The sequence below is a fragment of the Brachycentrus maculatus genome, unplaced genomic scaffold, assembly GCF_059751285.1.
Source record: "Brachycentrus maculatus isolate JH-2025_06_01 unplaced genomic scaffold, ASM5975128v1 h1tg000095l, whole genome shotgun sequence".
NCBI lineage: Eukaryota > Metazoa > Arthropoda > Insecta > Trichoptera > Brachycentridae > Brachycentrus > Brachycentrus maculatus.
The window spans coordinates 139,551-166,155 of NW_028280849.1; the positions used below are offsets into that span (position 1 = coordinate 139,551).

The 26,605-nt window shown below is 32.4% G+C and overlaps 2 protein-coding genes across 4 annotated transcripts in view; both read right to left on the minus strand.

Annotated features, from left to right (window-relative positions):
* Positions 1-14,198, minus strand: part of LOC148310441 (spectrin beta chain-like) — a 118,965-nt gene extending 104,767 nt beyond the window's left edge. For all 3 annotated transcript variants that reach the window (XM_088258420.1, XM_088258412.1, XM_088258427.1), the window contains exon 1: positions 13,864-14,198. The gene's annotated coding sequence lies outside the window, so the exon portion shown is untranslated. The remainder of the gene's footprint in view (positions 1-13,863) is intronic.
* A 1,304-nt stretch (positions 14,199-15,502) lies between these two features.
* Positions 15,503-26,469, minus strand: LOC148310442 (vacuolar protein sorting-associated protein 39 homolog). The gene is made up of 13 exons (XM_088258398.1): positions 26,248-26,469; positions 26,014-26,163; positions 25,803-25,930; positions 24,285-24,485; positions 23,618-23,804; positions 22,577-22,694; positions 21,429-21,555; positions 20,938-21,336; positions 19,849-20,071; positions 18,903-19,358; positions 17,812-18,047; positions 16,613-16,747; positions 15,503-16,496 (listed from the first exon to the last, which is right to left on the minus strand). Exons 1-13 carry the CDS (start codon positions 26,315-26,317, stop codon positions 16,326-16,328), a joined length of 2,601 nt encoding a protein of 866 aa, XP_088114524.1. The 5' UTR covers positions 26,318-26,469; the 3' UTR covers positions 15,503-16,325.
* Between the last annotated feature and the right edge of the window lie 136 nt (positions 26,470-26,605).

The following is a 26,605-nucleotide window of genomic DNA, read 5'->3' on the forward strand; positions in this document are numbered from 1 at the left end:
GTCTGAAAAATTTTATAAATAAATGTTTTGCTTAATGTAAGAAGATGTAAATACATATGTACATAATATATGATGTACATTAAGTTTAAAAAATAGTTTGTATTGAATGTAATATAAGCTAACTAAAGAAATAATAAATAAATAAATATTGTTTATAAAATGTGTTACAAAATATCATTCAAGAAAAAACAAAATATTCAATAATTTAGGTTTTAAATTAAATTTACATTTTAGTAATCATACCAGATTTAAAAAAAAAACATTTGTTACTTTTTAAATTAATTTATTTAAGTATTCATACGTGCTTTATAATGCTAATCTTCTAATTAAGGTAAGTAATTACTTATTCAATACACGTATTTTTAATTATCTGAATATATACTAACTACAAGATGCGTATAGCTACAGAGATAGAAGCAGCGACGCATAGAATATAACTGACACGAATTCCTACTTAGAAAGAAAGTACCTACCCACACAGGGGGTAGAATGAAGAAGAAAAGCGTGGTAGACTTCATAATATTCAGTACATGGGAATTTATGTCTTAAATATACTTATAGCAAGCGAAATTAGTATACGAGACACGAATTTGAAATTCGCGATCAATATTACGTTTTTTTGTCACCTACATACCACACGACATTTAACCGTATTTTAGCGCGGTAAATGTTAACTGAAGTCAAAAATGTAAGTACGGTTTGTCCCAGATTCTTGAAAGGAGTATGCAGTTCGGTTATTACTATGATAAGCGTAAAACGAGTAATATTTTTTGCTATGAATATGTGAAGCACACGTGAATGTTTTATAAGTGATTTTTTCACTGTAATATTTATTCAATATTACCCTGGACTGGTACCTGAAGCGGAGGGCTGATCACCTTTCCTTCGTGTGTAAACGATCAAGATAACACTGTGTTCATATGAAGCAGTGCCCTATGCACCATTGGGGTGCGGATAAGGGTTTTATTATTATTTATTATTATTATGAATATGAAAATTCGAAGCCGAAAAATGAATCTCCTTAAGACGATGTAAAAAAAAAATATTTTTAAAATAAAAACTAAATAACTAATTTACTAACCAATACGCAGAGAGAATAGAACGCCACACCTATCTGTCTTTACAAATAATCTTCGCCTCTTTCACATTCATGCATCTCCTCATACATACCCGCCGATTATTCTGACTCCTGCCTGACCACTTTCAAGTACATATTTGAAATACTTGATCATGCCAAGTTTTCCGCAGTCTTTCTCTGCTTCTATTACCAACCATATTGTTCTCATATTTTTTTATTCACTCGTTCGATTCACATCTCGACCCACTTTTATTCATGATATATTATTAGATTAAAACCAATATTTTTAGCTTTTCCACTTTATTTTTATTTGACCAGCGACCGGGTTTCGTCGTTACCGACATCATCAGACTGGTGACCAGTCTGATGATGTCGGTAACGACGAAACCCGGTCGCTGGTCAAATAAAAATAAAGTGGAAAAGCTAAAAATATTGGTTTTAATCTAATAATATATTAAAAATGCAATTCCATCACCAAGTTTCAGTGGATAATATAAATCACTTTTATTCATTTTATCGATAGTTAAAATAAAGTTATAATTTACATTAATAATATTGTTTTAATATCGTTTTAATAATTAATATTGTTTTATATCACATAAGTGTTGGATAAAGAAGGTATGTGTGAAATTGAGCACTGAAGAAAAACATAAATGATTTTTTTATAGTTTTATACTATTATGTCTACAAAAAATAAACTACAGTATATAAAAAACTTAAATAGTACAAAACGAAAATTAGGAAGGTTTCAAAATTTATTTTATGCAATATACCTAGGTCTAGAATTTGACCGTATTTTATATGTTGTGATTGCTTGTGCGAATCGTTTTGATAAAATATAATATTCTAGATTCTGCCATTGTTAAAGTAAGAGATTACTATCAATAAATTGTTCTTTAGTAATAATAATCCGTCTTATTCATAACCCTATTCTTGATTTAATCCTTCATGTATATCAGATGACGTCAGCGGATACCTATCAAACAATTAATTGTTACAACATAACAGAAATTCTTTGCGGTGCACAGTGTGAGAATCAGCTAATCTAGCTGTACTAAATTAATAACTCCCTAACCTTAGTTATGTATACTATGTGTGATACATCATTTTAAAGGTAATGAAACCAGGAATAGAGATTAGAAATAGTTTTATTAAAATGTGTAAGTACACGGTAAAAGTATGTCATTCAAAGGTCGAGATATTATTCGATGAACCTTCCATTGTACATAATCGTTTTAAAAATAAATTATTGTTTCACTAAATAAAATAATATATTAAATTTATCACGTTTTTCATATAAGTAATTGAAAACAGAAATACAATAAAAGCTCTAACAAAAATAAAGCCAAAAAATTTGAACTCAAATAGGATATATTTTAAAAAATGTTTATAAATCACTGTGATTCAGTCACTTTCGCTATTTTCACTATCAGATGAACCGGAATATGGTACTTCGGGAGTTTTTAATAAACGTAGAAAATCAGAAGATAATTTACAGCTTTTTTTTGTGAAAGATTCCTCAAACTTGTTATGAAAGGGTCAGAAGATATAAAAAGGATGTGCAGCAAATCTCTTTTTGTATCCATTCTTGATATTTTACTCGTATTGTCCCTTCTAAATCTTTTAATATCTTTATGTCTAGCTTCTTGTGCTTCTTCCGAAAGTTTACCAATGAATACAAGAGTCTATAATTTCTTTACCGTGTACCAAAATTTTATGGACACTTGCAGGCATGTAAAACCAAGAATAATGTTTTTAAGAAATTAGTCTTGTCTCTCACGCAAACTTATCAAAAGCATTAATATTTATGTCATATCCACAAGATAAAACCTCTAAAACAGTTTTAAATCGTTGGATCAATTCTTCATTTAACCCTGTAATAGCTGCTGTTTTTGAGGAATTTTTAGAAATTTACTTTCAGGATTGCCGTCATTTGTATTGCTAGTACCATGTTTAGGTATGTCCACTAAAACACCCATTTCTTCCCTGAAATTTTCTTGTAAAACCATTTTTCTTAATTGAAGGTTTTCTTCATCACTCTTATCTCTAATTTGCCATTTTTTAATATTCAAACGATATGCAATATGCATCTCCTGCAGGAGACATGCGAAAAATCGAATCCACGCATGGAGGAGAGATATTCCAAATGAATACATATTTTGATCTGGAATTTTGGTGATAAAATTGTCATTGTTCATCTCTCGAGGAGTTGCACCACAAATATAGCATTTGTTTGAAGATTTTTATGATGAAAGAGTGCTACAAATTTGTCCATCTACCATCGTAAATAACATTTTGTGATTTTCATTCACCTTAATTTCAGTTGAATTTTTTTACCCTCTCACATGTTTCTTCGAAATTTTTCAGTGGTCGTCCAATCCTAGTGCGAGTGTTATGATACGGTTGACTAACAGACGGCATAGTACTAAGAATATGCTTTGGCAAAGTAACTGATACATTGAGCCATTTAGAATTGTATTTCAAGAATGTACTCATATTTTTCTTACTTTTTTGCCAACGAACATAAAATTTGCAACATAAAGCACTCACAAAATTATTTAAAAATATTTTAGTAGTTTTATCCCACAAAGGAAAACCATAGAAGTTCATTATGTAAGTGCAAATATTTTCTTTTCGCGATGCTACATCGATATCACGCCAAAGCTTAAACAATTCACTCCGAATAAAAGTTCGCCCGCTCACTGAAAAAAGGGGAAAAAATTAAGGTTTGCACCTTTTGGCAGCAAAAATCTACGGGCCTAAATAGATAAAGAATGAAAATATAATATAGTGATACTTTTAGAATGGTGTTCAAAGAAGTTTTTTTCTAAAGTCTATTCAATTTGACAAAAGTTTCTAAAAAAAAAATAATTTTGTAATTTTGTTATAATTTTATTTAAAATGGATCGATTATATATTTGACATTTTTTTAATATAAATAATAGAGAATATACCTTGTTTTGTAGACTCCATGACAGTTTTCGTAAACATAATCACCACAACGCATAAAACAATCATCCGAACGCACTAATAAAATCTGACTGATAACTGAAAACTCACAGCAGTTCCGCCATAACATAGTTTACGACGCTGCCAAACTAACACATAGATTTTTACAAATCAAAATTTTTAAGTTTTATATAGATTAACCTTTCAAAATCATATTAGACATACAATTAATACTAAATGAAGATATTCATTTTAGGACTTTAGTACAGCTAGATTGGCTGTTTCTCACACTGTGCGGTGTGGAAAAAAGATTTTTCAGTTGCAACATGCAACAAATACTAAATAATTTTCAGCAAAAATTAAAAATTAAAACTAGCCAACTAACCATCGCATCGCTTCTCATATAAGCAGAGAGAATAGAACGCCACACCAATCTGTATTTGCAAACAATCTTCGGCCCTTCACATTCATGCGTCTGCTCATGTGCACCCGCCGATTATTCCTGACCTGACCACGTCCAAGTATTTGAAATACTCGATCTTGCCAAGTTTTTCTTGGTCTTCCTCTTCTTCTATTACTTTGCCTCATAAATTTAAAATTATCGATAACACGAAAAATAAAAGTTAAAGCAAGTACCTACCCATCAAACAAGATTCAATGGACAATATTAATAGACTATATAAAATTAAACAACTTTGTTTTAACCACTTTTTTATTATTAGTACATTTTTTAACCTACCGGTTTCGACAAGAACCTTGTCATCATCAGGGTTTATTAAATTCTAAAATATTAAAAACATTAAAATACTCAATTCCACTCCCTTACCAAAAACTTCCACACACTCCGTAAAAAATCCTAAATCCGTAAAACAAAGTTATTTAATTTTATAAAGTTTATAAAATGTGCCACAAAGTAACTGCAAAAAACATTCAAGAAATATTAATAGAATTTATACATTTATAGAATCATTAAAAAATCAGCATTCCATGATGATCCAAGCCCATTCTTGGAATCATCAGACCCTTCTATGGTTCCTTTATAATTACGATCTCAGTCATCAATCAACGCTTAGCTTCCTGTCTGGGCATTGCAATTGAACCACGTACAGTAACGCGAGTATACTCCTACCAAATACAGATCACAGCCGCGTCTCTTTCCCTCTTCTGCAATGCGATGCAGAGAGGATCGAGATGGAATGCGTGGAAATATCATACTATACCCCGCTCATCCTCGTTCTACCTATTATCGTAATACAGTCGAACCTCTCATAACGAGAACCCCTCATAACGAGCACCTCTCATAACGATTAATTCGCATAACGAGCAAAAAAATTCAAAGTTGCTCCCTTAACGAACGACATTACGCATGAGTTAACCGCCCTACACATACGAACGTACGTGATACACGCGGTTTTTCTTCACCATTCCGCGCTAACAGGTATGACCTACGCGCACGAGAAAAGATATCTGTTACAAAAATATTTAATGCGTACCCGATACACTGACAATTTTTTGTCAGATTTCATACCTGACAATGTTTTGTGACAACAAACGTTGTGATTTTTTTACTTGTTTATAAAAAATATACCTGAAAATAACCCGAAGGTAGGGTGGTTAAAGAGAAAAGGCAATTCCTTTTTTTACGACATTCACTAGTGAGCCGGGACTTGCTGTTTATTTACATATTTTTACAAATCGAAGTTGTATTCAAGTTGTTACACTCCCTAACAATTTATAGTAATTTCATTTGAATAAACCTTAATAAATGAAATTGAGTATTCTTTCGGCATGGAACGAATTATCGTATATTACATTGATCTATATGGGAAAAATGTTTCGCTTAACGAGTAAGATCTTGGATCGAATAATGCTCGTTATGAGAGGTTCCACTGTAAATAATATGCAGATGGCTAGCTACTAAATTGGCACGACGAAACCGAAAAGGATTCGAGACTCGTCCTTGGCACACACAAAATTCGCGGTCTGACGTCATCTTCATTATTGTCTAGCGCGAAAACAGCAATAAACAGCAATTAGAAAATGATGATAATGTTATCACCGACATTTTAAATGATGGCATTAAGAAATACAAGAGATTTATTACCAGATTGGTGAAATAGAATTAAAATAGAGTCTTGAATTTTCCACCTAAATCTCGTAGGTTACTTTAATTTCGCTTTCAATTTTTCCTTTTTTCCATTACTTTTTATTATTATTACTTATTTTTTAAGACCACATTTCTGTGTATTTAATCTAAATTTGTTGTGTTCTCATCTGATTAATGAAAAACATTTAAACGTATTGTATTGCACTGCATTCCATTTCAAGTCACGTGTTTTCACTGTTGCAAACCATAAATAAATAAATAAATAAACTATTTTGATCAATTTAGATTTATCTAGCGAACAAAAAGTTACACAATTTCGCACTGTGACCTAGAGTCACCCTGAATTACATTAAAACACTATGTAAACACGTACAAATTTCTGAAAAGGTTGTCTCGTTTACTCTCCTGTATTTTTTTATGCGAGCGAACGAGAAAATATTGAAATGCGAATTGAAAATTCCCAAGTATAATATTGTGGGTGGGGGGTGCGAATGACTGACACAAGGGTAGCGGTTGGGGTAAACAGTCGGGGACTTCGGTGTTTGACCCCGAGGCAAAACAGTACGTAACATCATTATGACAAGTACTACTATCGAAAACTGTTGTTTATTGTGAATGTTATGATTATTTCCAGCACATGTGGTACGTACGCAGATACAATGAAAGCTTTTCAAAGCAGAAGCCGCTGAAGGTTAGCATTCTGTATGAATAGATCGTTTAATTTATGCGCAATGATTTATACATTATTGAGATGCTATCTTCGTACGGTTGTCGCTTCGAAGGCCATTAAATTGATTTAACGGCAATGGTTTATTTTGCAAAAAAGCCTATGTATGCGAGACGCATAAAAAGTGACCCAAATAAATGACGTTCAATAATGCTTAAAATAAATCAAACCAGAAGGAATGCCATTGTGACGATTAGTACTTCATTAATAACAAAAAGTTATAATACAGTAAAACTATATAACGGAAATCTATTTTACGAACAGACTAAAAATCCGGTTAGTACATATTTTACGGATTTTCGTATTTTAGAGAGTTGATTACAATAATAAAATAAAAACGTACAAAAAAAATTGATCCCTTTTTTAAAACGGGATTACCGAAAGCAAGCGCGTCGATATCAAACAACAACGTCACTTCACGACGAGTATCCGAAGACAATAAATAGATTTTTTTGTGTTTTATATTGTTTAATTAATATCTAAATATAGTGTTCATATTTTTTTAAATACATACTTACTTATTTATTTTAAACCTTAAACGAATTTAGGCTTTTAACGGACACTCCCCAATCAGACCGTTTTATCGAGGTTTAACAAATGCGTGCAAATAGCACCTTACAATATCTAGCTTGTAACTCGGCAACGAAAATATCGCCATCGTTGCAGTTTCATCGGAAATATTAGGATGAAAACCGAGTCAATTTTAGGTCAGCGCCCTTTCGCCGACAGTCACAAACGAAATTATGATATTTCAGAAACAACGCCGATTGTTACAGTTGGGTTATGCCATTATTTATAACCGCTCGTCCGTAGAGCGACAAAAGAATGACCGAAGTGCAAGAGAGCATTGTCCCTCGGCAATAATAAACGTCAATTATGAAATGTTACGAATCATAACTAATCAAAGACCTCTGATCTCCCCAGGAAAAAAGTTTAATGACAAGTAATTATAAAATAAGGTAATGTTCATATAATCAAATATTTACATACGTCACACTAAGTAAGCAGAAATTGTTCGGTATTCGTGCGGTTGTGTGTTTAGCAAGTAGTAAATATTGACATGGAAAAAAAGCCTTTGGGCGCATCCGATAGAGAAAATAGTTCAAACATGACAAAGCTAAAATAGTATCAGCAATAATAAAGGTCTTATACTGATATTCCTACGCTCCAAAACCCCAAAGTCATAAAAAATAGCGACGAATCATGCATTTATTTGGTTACCTGTTAGTTTTTTACGTATTTCCCCAACGCACGGGAGTTCACATTTAGTATCAAAAGTACTTACTTAGTAAAAGTAAAGGTAGGCGTTAGGTACCGTTTCCAAATTCAATTTAATTAAACCTTAGATGAACGAAAGCATTTGCCTGTAAATCATGAGTTCAAATGCTTCCCCAGACATAAATGGATCACGACACGGAATAGTCATCGCGTGACAACCGCCGCAGACGGAAAATTGTCGAATTGAGCGAGAATTCGCCGAAACTCAAACAAATTGTACCACTCAATCGCTGGGGAGGGTGTACCTCGATTAGTGCGTTTGAAAGAAACCGAAAGTAGAACGAGGCACCGCTCAATTAGAGTGGTTCAATTCGCGCTAATTGGCCGATCCGCACATGCACTATCTGCGGTGTCACGTGTGCCAGGGTTAGCGAAATATTCTCAATTATAAAGTTCTGATGCTACGCACAATAAGCGCGTTATTCACGCTCGAGGAACCCTGATGGTGGCAATAGAAAGTTTATACATTAAATGTTAAATCAAACACAGATTTTTTGAATCTACAAAGTTGTATTTTATTGTGAAAAAAAAAACACATAAAAATCAATATTAATCATAAATCAAAAAAATCAATATAAATCAACATTCGTTTTATAATGCCATAACTAGGCGAAGTAACTGTCACAATATTGATTTTGAGTTCTACAAATTAAACGTCTTAAAAACGAGAGCAAGAGGCCAGATGTTTTATCCTCTGGAAGATATCGAAAATATCTGAAAGAAGACCACTATCCAATATGTTTACAACGAGCTGCATTTTCCGTTAGTACAATTATAATTAGGTATACCATATAACTCATTATACGTAGCATCCGCTATAATGGAATACAGTACTTAGCGCAACAATACGTAGCCACCGAAACTAAAATTTGCTTGGCATTCAAAGTAGGAGGTACGTTCGTTTGACCTTCTATGATTTCACACACCGGTTAGGACTGCACTTTAGCGAGTATTCATTGAAATGGCGATTACTCATCATTTCAGCTACAAAAAAGTGGCGGGAGTAGGACTGGTAATTCACCGATTGAATCAGAATTTAAAATAGAGTATTCAGACACGCAGAACTGCCCACAGCATTATGACGAAATACTCGATGGGGTGACTTGTTCATCTTGAATCAGAGAGATTCAACTCGAGATGTTTGGAGAGAATAATCCGATTTAGGCCGGAAACAGACTAGCAGGCAACAAGGTAAGCAGTCGACTTCAACTGCTTTATGCTGTTACAGTTGCCGGCGTTTTAAGCCATCGTAATCGACGGCTGCAGTTGACTAACTTGCAGTTGCAGTTGACTAATGACTGTCGAATGTGTGCGGATTTTTTTAATAAATTAAATCTGTGGAATACCCAACTCTGCCAGCATGTAGTTTTCCATCATCGAATGATTAAAGCAAATAGTCTTTTTCTGGCTTTATAATAAATAAATCAGATAAACCATACACGAGTATAATAAATGCGATGTAAGAATGCAACTGATTTCTTTTGCCCAATAATTCAAGGCAGTCAAATCAACCGCGTTCAATATCATATTAAATTACAAAACTAAAATAATGTTACACGTGTGTAAAGTGATCAATTAAACCAGCCTATAACGGTCGTAAGCCCCGTAAATGTCCAGATTTCGGTATTCTTTTTCGTCTATGTTGAGATGTTAAAAAATAACATAAAAAATAACTCCTATAATTGGAGATAATCTCGATTTGTGAACAAGTATTTGGACACACTCATAATTTTGTAAACTAAATGAAGCTACCCACGATGAATTGTTTGATTGGATGACGGATGATGAACCATGGCAGTGACAGTGAGATGAAAAGCAATCAATGGCATCAGCACGCGATTGTATCTATCGGCACCCGGCGACCAGGAAGTGAAAGGAGAGGAGACTCTGAAGGAATATTCATGACCTTTAGTGATGTCAGACGCCATTCAGGAGCCGTCCCCTCGTCTGCGGACCCTCTGAATACTAAATCGACCTCTTCCGTTTGCCAAACACATTCACGCAGGATGCGCCGCTGGCAACATTGCCCCTGTGCACTGCACACACACAGCGACAAAACGCCGAACACAAATACACGCACACATGCTCACCATTATGGCAAAGTACGGTAGTTACTTGCGTTAAATTATTTCGCGCGCGAGCGATATTACGTAACGTACAACTGCCACATTATTTATTAGGCCAATTTTCAAAACAGGGTAAGCGAACGATTTTAAAAGCAACGAAATTTTATCAAACACATCCCCAAGACCCGTCATGTCAGTCAGAGTATATCTGCTGTTTTATTTGATCATTCTCAATTTTTGACGTATTGAGAGAATACAAATGATATTGGTCAGGAATCGAGGGGTAAATATATGGAAGTTAATTATATGACCACACAAATATCAAAAGAAGAATTTGAGTAATACCGCATTTTTTCAAGATTTTGCTTGCCATACCCTTAAATTTTAATAGTTTACATACACTTTTATAAAATAAAAGCCTTGTCATGTGAACTACCTAACCAAAGTGACATAAACTTTGTATCGACTAGGGGCGTGCGGTCCATGTAGGCAGAAAAGCAGTGCCTACCTTACCTTACTACCTACCTATCCTTATTAAAAACTCTGCGCTCGCCACTGATATTAACTAACATAAAAAGTAAATACAATAGATAATCAATGAAATATTGCACAGTAGGTGCTGATATAAGTTGTCATTGAAAATCTCGTCAAACATGATGGATAGCAACTGTGTTCGCTATCGTTTTTTTCCATTTAATTATTATATTACATTTTTTTGCAATTTACTAAATAATATGATGAATATAACTGGATGGAGGTAAAATATAGGGGATGAGGATCGAACAATTTTTTTATATGGACTTTTCGATACAACGTAAAATTTTAAGGGCAATCGTAAATACATGCATTAAAATCATTAGTCCCATTTATAATAATGATGAAACTATGCTTACCAAGCAAAAATGAAACTAATAAAAAATTAAGGTATTGCAAATACCATACAATCTATAAACGAAGTGTTCACATTAACATTTCATCAACAACAACAAAACATTTAGTAAATGGATTATGTCCCATATTTTTTGTCCATTACTGTAAAAATAATCAGTAAGATGTCATAATAAAAATAAAACATTAATCAGAATAAAACGTTTCTACTAAACAAGTTTTAACACAATTGTTGGGTAAAAAGCTATAAATTCATCGAAAACTTTAACAGCAGTGAAAAATGCAGCAACGCAAAGGTCAGCTGTAAGCATTTCAAAATTATGTAGCCTTTTATAAAAAAATAATTATGTAATAGTAGATATGTACCTAATATGAGTACACAGGACCAACCTGCCGATGGTTATACGTGTAGGAAGAGCTACCGCTATGTTGAACAATATCTCCTTGGATATTGATCTGTTCCATGTGTCTGAAGGAGTTTTCCGAAGTGGGATTCTTCTAAACCTTTAGCAATAGTATTCTTGCATATTTTCGATTGGGATGTATTTTAATGTATACGCTTTAAATTTTAAGTTTGTAATGTGTATGTTAATTGTAAATAAATAAATTTAATTTAATTTAATTGATAAGTGAAGTAAACATAATTAAATTTGTTCCACATTATCAAAAAAAATAAGACTTTGCTTAAACAAATTTATTGAAACGATGAAAATATTAACACTCTTCTTACTATTCATCATTCACTTTGTGTATTACCACTTAAAAACACTACTTCATGACTACCTTAATGTCTAAGTCGAAACCGGTAGTCATCAAGTCGTGTTTTTAAGTGGTATTACACAAAGTGAACAATGAATGATAAGGAGAGTGTTATATATATTACCATACCGCAAAGTTAGCAATGGTTCTAGTATACAAAATAGATTTTTTTCAAAATAATATGAATATGTGAAGTAGAGAATGTATATGTATTTTTATATTGATCAACCAATAATAAAAAATTAGATCTCTTCAGCAAGGAATTAAACCGAGGATGTTCGAATCGAAGTCTGCCACACTACCAGTCATAATATGAATAGATATAAGAACAACGTTACCTTGTGAAAACATACAAAAAATTACCACACTGAAATATGATTAACACAATCATAACATTGCAGTAAATAAAATACTTTCAAACGTCCATAGTAATTGGAAAAATAAATGTGATGAGATTTTTCTTACCACACCTAAATGTTAATGTTCTACCTATAGTGCCTTAAATTTCTTCAAGTAAGAAATAAATACAATTGTATATTTGAGAAATATTTATAAATTTTTCAGATAAATGATATAAAACCAAATACAAATTGGTGGTTTAATTCGAACAATTAAAGTATTGGTTCGAACGAAAGAAAAAAAGATATATTAATACTTGAGGACAGCGCAGATTCAAATTATACCTCATCTTCGGATATAAGTCCCAATACTGGTACAAAGTAATGGTGTGATATTGAAGAACCATATCGCTCACTCCTTTCAAGAACGTCATAAATCAAAAACTAGATTTTTCAGGAGAACATTTTTAAAGTTCAAACATAAAATACAATGTATTAAAAATAAATATCAAGCCACTTATTTAACTTTTTACTGTGCAACAGATCTTTTTAGGTAAAACCTGAATATTTTTTCTCCATTTGAAAAATATTTAGTATATTTAAAAAAATAATTAAACAATACCTTTTCTTCAAAATGCAAAAATAACACTTTCTGCCCTGTAGCGGGTAAATATTGTGTTAAAAATATGCCTCTTTTGCTGGGATATAGTACATTTTATGGGCATTATGAAAACATGCACAACTTAAAATTGACAATTTTCGATTTATGACGTTCTTGAAAGGAGTGAGCGATATGTATTTTACTTCTTCAACTCGCTTATGATATTTATTTTATTAGATCATCATTAGACATCATTTTAAATGATACATTACCATTGCTAATTTATGCAACTATTAGCCATTATAAATATTGATCGTATAAAGTATAAAAAAATATGAACATTCTGTTCGGAAAACATTTTGGATAATAGGTTATATCTACACATCATAAGAAGATGTACCTTTGAAAAAGGTGTGTATGTGACATTCTCATAGTATGAGCAGATGAAAAAGGTTCAAGGTACAAGGTACAACGCCCATTTTATCAGTGATTCAACGAAATAAAAGTAAAAGCAAGTCTCATTCAAGAAAACTCATTTGGGAGGATCTTGGATAGAAAAATAAAAAGGATGCTAGGCTTCAACTGACGTTCGATATTGTAGGACCTGTAAGATCCACGTATCGAATTTTCATAAAAATCTGTTTTTTTTCATTCAGGGATATGAGATATTACTATTATAAAAAGATAATAGCCTTAAGTACATATATTCGATAAAACTTATTATTAGGTATTTAAAAATTATATATTATTAACTAAGTCAAATGACATGACATATGACATCACTGACACTATTACACAAAATAGTCGCCTATTTGACACTTCTCGAAGCAAAACCAAAATAAACTAGTTATTTTGACAAGAAGCAATCTTAGGTAAGTAAAATATGAGAAGATAATATAAAAATACGGTACAATACAGTATCATATACCGGAAAACGCCTTTAAAATAGGAGAAAACTATATTTGCCGCTAGGTAGTAAGTAGTAAAACGGCCATATTAAATGGGAAGCCGATGTGCATTTTAGCCGCGAAGCGGCGCACAAATGTTTACAAATATATAATAAGACACTTACCGTTAATTTGAAGTAAATATATTCCAATATTCGGCAACAAACACACAATCTTAATTCACATTTAACCAGCCACACACTTCGAAAAACTCCCCGACTTCCGAAACAGTCCCGTATCCACTCGTTTCAGTCACCAAAACCAATACAAGTCGGCTTGTCATGCGCACAACGAAACAAGTAGTCCGTGATTATTAATTAACAGAAAATGCTAATCATTTTTCCCACGATTCGGTCAAGATAGCCTATTTTCTTTTCTTTTTTTACTGTACACACACAAGATGTATTTCCTATGCGCGTTAATCAAGTCTTCGCATGTACTCAAACGCCCGCGGAGTATTAAACTAAAATGGCGGGATGATGTCATCGGCTCGGCCGGTTATAAAAAAGGATGATAGGGGGTGGGCGTTGTCGCTTCCCTATTATAATATGCATTTATTTATAAATTTATGGAATATTTCAGATCTTTAAATTTAATGCGAGAAAACAAACTGAATCCTCAGCATTATTTTTTCTCTATCTTTAATTTCTGATATGAAAAATATGCAATAACTGTGTAGCACCATCTCTTGATATTTTTCATGAAACATTAGTCATATTCTACATGCATGGATCAGTTTTACATAGACTAACAGACAACAGATGATGTAATTTTACATATTTTTCTAAAACAGTAGATCCTCCCAGAAGACTACAAGTGCTAGAATTATTTAGCCGTTATTTTTTAGTTATACATATTTATTTGCTAAACTTTACTTCTATTAGGTGAAATACAAATATCCATTTTGTTTTATTTCGGTAACATAAACTATCTTAAAACATGGATCAACATGTAACTTGCACAGATTTGCACAAGTATGGGTCTCCAACCCTGAGTGCGCTAGCCATTGCTACTATTCTCCTTTTAATATCCGGTAATACCTACTATGCTTCTATTCCCTATCCCATATAGCAGTTATGTCCTTCATTTAACTCAGACACCGCTACCACAAAAAACGCGCTTAGAGTGTCAGAAATGAAGACTCTAAGAAGCATAACAGGCAAGAGTCTTCGAGATAGAATCAGAAATGCCAGGATCAGGGAAATATGCGAGATCGAAGTTGTCATTAGGTGGGGAAGGCAACGAAGGAGACAATGGTATGCGCATGTGAGGAGAATGGAACCATCCAGACTCCCCCACATCGCACTGTACGGCCAACCCCATGGTAGACGACTTCTGGGCAGACCACCAAAGAGATGGGTCGATAGCTGGGAATCAACGTCGCAGGAGGCTAATCCCTCTTAAAAACAGGCCGCAAGGCCTATAATAAGAAAAAGAAGACTTACCTCATCTGCATCCGATTAGATATATTCTACTCTTATTTTATATGTTATTTTAATCAATGAGCTTTCACAGTTTACAATTTTCTTTTACATTAAATGAAACAAGTATTTTTATGATTAAATATTTTATTAAACATAAATATTATATGCACTTTATTTTAAGACATAATTATCACCCTTATCTGTACATGCAGAAATGAGACACCCCGTACTTAAAATTGTAAGCGGACAGCTATTTAACATATATGCCGGGTATAAAAGTTATAAAAATTATAAATCTTGACGCTTTTTCTAAGATTTCAATGCATGTTTCATGTGTATATTTTCGATGCACTTTAATAATTCTTGCCAAATTTCATAGTTTGGGATTCGTATCAAATTATTAGAATGTTAGGACAAAGCAATACACTTACAACCAAGTTTAAGGTTTGTAGTATGTAATGCAGTTGATATAATGATAAGCTAATAGGAGTATAATACATAACTAATATTGCATTAAACTTGACCTTAACCTTTTGACCACGTCAACTTTGTTCCTGAGAGACACGATTACTTTTATCATGTATTTAGTTAAGAAACGATTTATTTTCCTAAACAAAAATGTTCAATGGGATTCATTGTGCCTTTTTGGTACTCTATAATACACGTGTGTCACATTATTCTTGAAATATATTGTAATATAAACAAATAAGATTGTAACATAAATAAATTAAAGCACGCATCTGCGTGTCACTCTTACCCGCTGGCAATGCGTAGCGTCGAGAGTGAGACAGATATAGGGCATGATTATGGCAAGGACTAATTACCGACAGCAAGAAAAATCAGGGATCTGTTCTTTTATTTATCCTTGTGATGTTAAAAATTATTAGTCAGATATTTCAACAGATGTCATAAGGCCAAGGATTGACGTATTATTTTATCCAAAGTTCCACACCATGAAAAAATCCCTCCAAGTTGAACTTAGGTTCGAAACTTGGAGCAAAGTAAAAACACATACGGTTATGTCAGCCGCGTACGGGGCATGTTTTATTAAAACACATACGGTTATGCGAGCCGCATGGATCCGGTTAAACGATTATCAATACGGGAAGTAAAATATATTATGAACTGTATTATTATTAGTGTGTAAATTATTACACAAATAATTATGGCTGTACAACAGACTTCTTATCTTGACAGGAGTAGTGAACAATATCCCCATTTGGATATCTCACAAAAGCACTTTGGTGTCCAAAACGTTTTTTACAAACTGGACATACATTGTAATCTGTGATTACCACGCTTTGTGATTCATGTATCATTTTCAATTCCTGAACCTGAAACAGCAATCAAAAATAGTTTAAAATTAAATACGTAATTTTTTGTATTGTTAAAAAATAATTAAAAAAACATTTGGTCTTAAAAAAAAAATACTTTTTGTTAAAATTCATACCTGCAGATGTTCAGCATATAATAAGCCTTTTAAAACTTGAGTTCTGCGTCTGTTATTGAGCTGTTTATGGAAGGCACTCTCTAAAAATGTCTTTATCCTGGCAATTGGTATATTATCTGGTAGAACTGCCAATGCCTACAAATACTCATGTTTTATTAAATAATTTTATATAAAACCTACCTTTTTGTTATAGTGTTATGCTGTGAATGAAATTTCATAAAAATCTATTGATTCTTTGTTAAGGGATTAGCATAACACAGATAATTCTAATTCCTACTCTAAATAATATTTTTTTAAATACCATAATAATATTTTTAAGGAAAACAAAAGCATATAAACATTGACAACAGCTGATACTAGTGGACAGATGGCTTTCCATAGATCTGGCATTTTTCTATGGCACAGCTAAAGTATAAACTTATCTAGAAAGTAATGCTATCTGTAATAACCTGTTCCATACAAAAGACAAAAATAATACAAGTAAACAAAACCCCTTTCCACACCTTTATTTACTAACCCTCCCTTCCCGGTGTTGTGTACCTTGTACACATTGCTTCTAATAACCATAATATCTCTATAAATATGAATAGTAAATATAAGGCTAAGATTTTATGTATTCCCCCATAACATATTTACGCGTTGATTTAAAAAATAATATAAATAATAATCAGAATTTATCGGGTACATCAGAGGTATTTTGTGAAGATCGGAAACAAATTTGTGAATAAACAGCGCGTGAAGAGTGTACGGGAGCCGCGATACTATATTCGCATCTCACTCTTGGATACTTGCACTGTGCAAGCGTGAGGAGCTCAAAGCTCAATGTTCTCTGGCTTAGCAGCAGTAGCTTTTGGGCTTCCGACAAAAGTGGATCTGTGCTTGTTCCGTGAGCGTTGCCAGATGGTTTTTTAATGTTTTTAGCAAATAAATCTACATTATTATAATTTTTTACTTCATTAATAAATAATTAAGGGGATTAGCTACGAATGTCCGTATTTTTCCAAATTATAATCGGTAATTTTTAATTGTGTAGTGACTACCCAACACCGGGATGCGCATTTTATTTTAGCACCAGAAGGGAAAGGTTAAAATTGATATTTATTTCATTCTATTGATTTCAGCCAAAGTTGATGTCATCGCTTGGAAAACGCTTGCTTACCCTGCTATGTACCACTGACGTATCTATATTTATATTATACCTTCATGGGTTCGATCTTGTCCGCATGCATTTCAAGCAATTTGAGTGCTGTTTCTATATCTGGCTGTGCAGTCAATGGATTTCTAGGAACATTACTCAATGGTCCGTTAGGAAGAATCTCTTGAGCTGGATTAACTAGCATCCTTATCAAAATAACATACACATCTTGATCTTTCTTGTTCTCTTTTGGCCTCTCACTTACTGCATCACAGTACTTTATTGCTCTTTCCACATCCCCTAAAACACATTTAAAAAATCATGTTTCTTATGAATTTAAAATATTTTTAATTAAGTACCTGCATAATGTAAACAATATTTGAACATCTGAAAATATTCGTTCTGAAATACTCAGTCTAACCCTAGAGGATTGTTACCTAGATGCTTTTAGATAAGTTAAGACAGAAATAAAGAAATATTTTATGGGAGGGAATTCAGAAGTCTAAACGTTACAATTTAACAGTTTACAACTGAGAAAATACAATTTGTGTTTTTAAAAATTGCTTAATGGCGATGTGACTCAAATCAAATCCTACCTAATCAATAAAGGATTCTGTTTTATTTTTTCAAATGAAATTTCACAGATGACGATAATTGAACATGCATATGAAACGATTTCCATAATAAGAAACATATAGAACTATAAAAAATTAAGTGTTATGGATGCTCAAAGACGAGTAGAACAAAAAGTACAATAGCTTTTGAAAACATGTAATAAAAAGTAGAATAATAATGACCTACTAATGGCATCTTACCACATATACATAACATGTGTAACCAGTCGAGTATGTAGTAAGATATTAATGAAAAGATTATATCCTGTAGAGTGAGTTTTTTATAAGAATTTTATGGTTCTAAGACTATATTTTTAAAATTAATATCAACATTTTAAATGTATATCAGGCATGTCAACAATAAATATTGTCAATTTGAATAAATTACTACTCCTTAAACATGGGGCCACACGCTATCTGACCCAGTTTTGTATGGCCCCGGGGTTGGAGCAGTACGCACGGAGAGGTTAAGAATAATAAAGTCAATGTATGTAATTCTTCTCATAAAACAAGATATCCATAGTAATAAAATTATACCTACCCAAAACATGGACGTAGATGGACAAAGCTTGTTCATGTGAATCCAACTTCCCAAGCACTAAAGCTCTTTCTTCAAAAAGGGAATCTGATGGAAAGTGGATTAAAACAGTTTCTGGGGTGTAGTGATTTGACTTCTCTAAAAATGACAGAAATTTGGCCTTGAAATGCTTCAATTCTTCCTCGGTATGTTTTCCTGACTTGTCCATCACCTTTTCTCTCAACATTCTAACGAGGGCGTTGTGGAAGAACGGGTTATCATCTTCCCAGCCATGAATAACGTGTTCAAGGTACGGAATGACCAGAGAATCGTGTTCTCGCAGTAAAAAGTCGAGCACTTTGGCTCTTGGAAGATTCTCAACCTCTAAAACATCTTCGGTGAATATTTTTAATCCATCTGCAGGGTGTTCAGCTAATATCCAGTTGGAGAATTGGAAGATGAGGTTTATGTGTTCAGCTCCTGCAGTTAAAAAAGGGGAGGTAAATTTCAATAATTGTTTCAATAAGTGTACTATGAGTATATATATATTACACATTGGAATGTCAATGTATATGTATGTATCTAAGGTTACTCTTCACTTGATTACGATCTCATTTATTAAATCATCACACTTAATCATAATTTTAGACGGGACCCAAAACTTTATTTTGAGTCCAGAAAGAAACAATTGAATAATAAAAAAAATTGATATAAAGAAGTAATAATTGCATGAAAAGTATAAAAATGCATGATTTCGTTTTCTAATTTACTGTATTTTGAATGTTTTATTATGTTTAACCAACAAGGTTTTACAGTATGTTTATTACATATAATGTCCTCTTTATACCACTAAATGAGTGGACATATTAAAATATAGGCATAAATTTGTACACCAACCAATTCTCTCTATAAATAGGTTTGCAGAAAACTATCTAATAATCTAATAGTATAAGCAATATTTACATCATACCTAAATGCTGCAAGTAGCTCTTAGTTTTATGATGACCCTTGAGACTAGAATCTTGTTGTTTGGCTTGGTCTTTCAGCAACTGTAATGCCTTTGTATGTTGTCCTTTGGTCTGATACAGAATGATCAATTCACTGTACTTGCCATATTGAAGTAGAACCTGCTCAGCTTCCTCTAATTTACAGTTATTTAGTCTCAAAAGTGGGGCAACAAATGCATCGTTTGTCTACAAATTTAAAAAAATTTAAATCATTTAAAAAAATATACAATACTCACAATCAATTTATATGAAATTAGATTTTATTAAACAAATATGTATTGATAAAGTTCATAAACAGTTGAAAGACCATTAGTCCAGAGTTGAAAATAGTCGTATTAGCATTAAAGTTAGTGTCCAATCTGTACAACTTTAATTACATGGATAGGGTGTTACATAAACAAGTTTTTACCAGAATAAAAACACATTTGTATGCTAAATTCCACCATATTTTTTTCCCCAATTCATTCATAGTCAATCGCCCTTGAGGTAATCATTTACGAAAATGGCGCTTTATAAACTATCCAAATTTATTATTATGATTAAATACTTTTATTCTAATAATAAAAAAGAAAAGAAAATTATTTTCAAAATAACTTTCTTACATATCGCTCACTCCTTTCAAGAACGTCATAAATCAAAATACTTGATTTTTCAGGAGAACGATTTTAATGTTTAGAAATATAACACAATGTATTAAAAATAAATAACAAGCCACTTATTGAACTATTTACTGTGCAACAGATATTTTTAGGTAAAACCTGAAGGTTTTTCCTACATTTAAAAAATATTTAATTTATTTATAAAAATTATTAAACAACACATTTTCTTCAAAATGCAAAAGTAACATTTTCTGCCCTGTAGCGGGTAAATATTATGTTAAAAATATGCCTCTTTTGCTGGGATATAGTACATTTTCTGGGCATTCCGAAAACATGCACAACTCAAAATTGACGATTTTTGATTTATGACGTTCTTGAAAGGAGTGAGCGATATGTGTATCTACTTAATTAGATCAATGGATTGAAAAAAATATGTATAAATTAGAGACAAACCTGAAGATAACACTTTAATAATGTAGTATCAATTGTTTCCAGCAAAACATTATTGCGTTTAATTATTGAATCCTTTTTGCTATCATTTTTTTCTACAACATCCTTATTATTTTTCTGTACTTTTTGTCGCACTTCAGTCAAATACTCTATCAAAGCCGATATTCCACTGTCAGCATCATTACTATGTGGCTTCAGTTCAGAAGATTCATCATCGGTTTTACTATGAGCCGTAGAGAGTTCTGGGAATAATTTGATTACTTCAGAAGGGTCGGTATCTAATTTCAAAAAAATCTTCATAGAATCTGAGAACTTTTTGCTGTCAAACAAGTCAAAAGCATAGAGCATTTGAATGGAGTTAATTTTTTGCTTCTTTTCTTCGTCAGATTCATCGGATAATTGCTGAAAAATAAACAGTTTGGCAATTTGTATTATGATGATTTGATATAAGGATCAAATTACATATAAAATGTGGAATAGTTGAATTTTGTTACCGTTAAATTGATAGCTAGTTCAAAGTATTTATCTTTAAGCAACATTTGTCGTTGTTTTGTTATGTCAACAGCATCAATTCTCCATACTTGGCTCACTGAAGCAATATATAAAAGACCACGCCGACATCTAAAATTAATTATTATAAATTTGTATTTTGCAAGGAGCATTTTAACTATTTTTTATAATACCATTGTTATAATTTAAAATGATAGTAGAAACCATTTTTTTTTAATCCATCCTAATCATTGGTTTTTTTTTATTTACACATTATTTGCGGGAAAAACTTAAAAGCATCTTTTACAGTCTGTTGGTAGAGAGCAGGAGATACTTATGAGCCGAGGTAGTATTTTACGAAAATGGCACTATATAAGTTATCCGAATTTATTATTATTCTTATTATATTTGCTTACTTTTGGTAGAGGGCGAGAGCCCCCAAAAAATATTGTACAGATCGGAATCGGGTTTGCGGTTCCTTTAATTAGTATACTACTTGTTATTAGTATAAGGGTTTCCTGCACCAAATAACAGAGGAGACGATCGAGGGAATAAGTGCCAGAAGACGCCCACGCCCCGAATACCTAAGCGACTTATATAAAGACAAGGGCTGCTCAATGTATGAGGAGCTGAAGAGGACCTCCGAAAATAGGCGAGAATGGCGAAAGAGATGTCATCTGTTGCTACAAACCAATCCGCAGGATTGAGACCAAAGAAGAAGATTAATATACTAATCAGGGTCAGGGTTGATGAAAAAACTGTCCAACAACAATGTTTTAGTAAAAGAACATCAGACTTACTAGCTAATTACTTGTAAATTGTATGTCAAAAAGACAGATTTGATAAAAATAAATATGATATTGTTGCTCTGCTAACTATTTTAAATAATATATGTATTCATTAGAATATAATTAAATAAAATATGGAACAAAGGCAAAATAAAGGAATGGGTCAAAAGTAATTTCTATGAAAATTTTAAAATATTGTAGTTTATATTCTTAATTTTTTCTCTCTCTTTTTTGTGTATATTAGGTTAAAATGGATAAAAACAGAAAAAAATGTATGTAAGAAGAACTCCACCGACAAGACACTCAAGGTGGCTTGGTAAGTCTCTGCATTGTTCTTTAAATGAATAAAATAAAATAAAACTTACTTGCATAATAACCTTGCCTTATTGAGCTCGGAAAGAGTTTGTATGAACATATTAGGTTCAATAGTCTGAACAATTATTTGATCGGAAAGTAAACCTAAAATATACGGACTGTCCCATGCTGAAAATGAAAAAAATGGTAAATATAATTTTTACATACTCAATTCACAATTTATGACTTTTTTAATAAAAAAAAAGGAAACATTATTTGTAAATACCACTCTAGATTGAAACGAAGCATAAAACTGACCTCTTCCTTAAATGTATTTAGCAATCAAGATGGCACTGAATCTATCACTGAGTGTGAATAAGTAAATAGTAAGATGTGCAGCTTTTGCTTCCTTTAATTTCAATTTAAAATCAATATTTGACAAAATGTAAATAATCTTAAAAAAAGTAGATATAATTAGGACATTTACTCTAAATTAGGCATGTGTAACTGATACATACTACATTGTGTTTCATTTTATTTTTCATATGATCACAAATTCTTATTAAATAATGGACAACTATCCCTCAGATTCTTGAATTAACTATTCATGATTTTTTTACCTTGATATTGATATCTTTGATATATTTTTGTAAATTTGCAATGAAATAAAAAAAATGAAGAACAATAAAAAAAGATACTTTCTTTTTTCGTATTTTCTAAAATTGTGTTTGTGGAAGGGTAACTTTTTGGCTAAGAGCAATCTCAATATTAGCAGAATTTCCATTTGCCATCTCTTTTAGACTTTTAATTACCACAAGCGTGTGTCTCACTTTTCATAAAATATCAGTGTTTACATAAATGGCATCTCTGCTCACTTTACTAGCCAAGTTCAAATGTTTTTGACAGTATCAGTATAAAACAAGCTGAGACATCTCTTGGGATAATTATGAAATACTAAAAATGCCAATTTTGAAAATTATGAAATATTAAAAAAAGTTTGAAATTATGGTATGTCAGGCTTCGATATAATACCTACCCAGCAGTTAAAAGGTTAGAAACACAATCCCCGAGAACAAAGAGAAGAAACTGTAAATCAAAGAAGCAATAATTACCAGCCCCAGCTAAAGGTTCTGTCCACTTAAACACCGACTTGGTGAGTAAAGACGGTTGGGTTTCATCCACTATGAAGGAAGTTTGATCTCGGCCCAGCATGAACGAAGTGTCCGTTATTTTGGTAATACAAGGTTCCAGTGATCGAGAACCACTGGTCAAAAACTGCTCCTTAGCGACACCTGAAAGCTGTTCGTAAAACAAAAATAAACACTGCTGTTCAAAAATGAATTATAAAACATATGAGCAGACTTTTTTAAATGAAACACTATAAAACTATTGTGCCCGTAATATTGTCATATTTTATTGATGAAAAAACGTGCCAGGTTGTGGTCCCGTGGTTAGTGTCGCGGACTCTTGAGTCAGAGTATCTGGGTTCGAACCACAATTTAATATCTATTTTTAATATTGAGTCGCTTAGGCTCACAGAAATAGTATGAAAGTGGAGTATTTATGTAAATATCTTCTTTTTTTTTTAATTCATTTTAAAAAAGTATATGTTTCATGTTTGTTTTTCATAAATTTAAATAAATTTTTTAAATTTTGAAAAATTAAAATATGTTTCAATTGAAAGTTGGGTAAACTTGAAATAAAAACTATGCTTTTTGAAACGTAGTAAGTGGTGAAAATAACATAATATGTTTGATAATTTAGGTTTGGAGCACTTACATCATACAGAATGTATTCATCTTTGAATCCAACACAAAGCATACTCTGCCCCCATGTGATTACTTTTGGAATATCTCCAATAGGTATATCTTCTACGAGCTGCTTAAATTCTTTTTTCCAATAATACAGCTGAAGCTTCCGTTTGACGGCCACACACAACCGTATCACCGAAGTCTCTACGCCGGTCACCAATAAAGTAGTCTGGAAATATGAAAATGTTTTTCGATAAGAAAAGTATTCCAAATTGATATATTCTTTAGTTTTTTATGGTACTTGAGGTACCTAGTAATCTGTACAGTTCCAGCGCGAAAAAGTATTTGGTAACATTGGGATATTCAAACGTATTGAGTATACATAACGTTTTTTTACAACATTTTGAGTGTGTCCAAATGCTTGTTTACAAATCTGGATTACCTCCACCTAGGAGTCATTTTTTTACATTTTGACATCTCAACATAGATGAAAAATATGGAAGTGATCACTTTACACACGTGCAATATTCGCCAATTCTACCCATGATTGGGTACTACTACTGGGTACTACTACTACTACTACTAACCATCACGCCGCTTCTCCACAGGGGTAGGCAGAGAGAATCGAACGCCACACCACTCTGTCTTTCCAAACATTCTTTGCCTCTTCTACATTCATGCATCTCCTCATACATACCCGACGATTATTACGACTCTTGACCCGGCCGCTTTCAAGTATTTGACATCCCTGATTGTACCAAGTTTTCCTCAGTCGTCCTCTGCTTCTTTTTCCAACTACATTCGCTTCATAAATTTGTTTAACGGTTCTTTCTTCACTCATACGCTCCACATCTCCAAACCATCTCAACACACCTTTCTTAATTTTATCGATAATGCTTATCTCAGCCTTACATTCTTTCCTTATTTCATCATTCGAACATTTATCAAACATCATTTTGCCACACATTCGTCTGAGGGATCGCATTTCGACTGCATTCAGTCTGCTTTCATCCTTCTTTTGCCAACTCCATGCTTCGCTTCCATACATAAGGGTTGGAAACCACACCACTAAATCAATCTCGTGCCACAGTTCACAACAGCCATCTTCCATATTCTTCTTCTTTTATGTTGAGATATCAAAAATGGAAATAAACCATTGAAGGGTTAATTTACCATTGGTTATGCCAAGTGAGGAAAATATTTTTATTTTAGAATATATAGATTTAGGCAATTCCTATGTTATTGCTTAACATGATATAGAAATGATTTTTTTTTAATTAATTTTATTGGTTTTGTTAGTTTCTTTGTTTAATTTTTATATAAGGCATGAATGCACACTTTGATTGGCTCTAGTGAGAACTTTATTCAAAATAAATAAATAAATAACTTTAAATTCTGCCACTCAATAATTATTCTTTTAAATATAATAATTAAAAGTATATGATCTTCCTACGGTTAAAAATATGTCAGACTCTGCAGTTACTCCAAATGCAGCATTATAGCGGATACTCCAAAATGGCAAACCGCAATAAAATATTGTTCTTACCTTATTATCTAAAGCGAACAGAGTAGCACCTTTGGTTTGTGGTAGTGTTTGTACAACAGGAAAGTTTATAATGTTAATATCGTGTACCACCAATATATTGTCTGACAAGCAAAGAAGCAAATTATGTTCTGGAAAAATAAACAAAATATTAAAACTTGAAAAATTAAAAGAGTTATGGATACATTTTAGCTGAGTACAATATTGTCCATACCTGGAATAACTTCAATTTGTTGTATGGGCTTTTTGCTAAACGTCTTATGGTATCTGAGCACTTGGACTTTATATCTTGGAGCCTCTGGGCTTTGTGTTACTAAATACATTAGCAGGTGTCCCTGCCGTGTTCCAACCAGAAGATTTTCATCTACAGAAAAACAAAATGATTAGTAATGTCCTGACAAGGAGAGAAAAACTAAATAAAACACGACAAAAAGAAAATATGCGTCACCGTATGCAGCTATCGATTCTATTTGTTCAGTCAATTTGAGCATAGGCGAAACCTCGTACGCTTCGTGCATGATTATTTTTTTGTTTTAATTTTATTTTATCGAAGTATGTTCCGCGGAAGTTTGTTATTTTTCACATTTCATAAATATATAAGCAATCCTTTATCAATATAGCAAACACTACACCCACTACAAACGTCAGTCTGACAGCTATCTTTGTCTATGGTAAGAATATGCTAAGTATTATCTATGCACTCAAGGCTAAATAGTATTTAAAATATAGAGACTGTTGATAATTATTTTAATTAGGTACTGTAAATCTTTACAATTTTTACCAAAGATGTCTCTGATCATCAACTT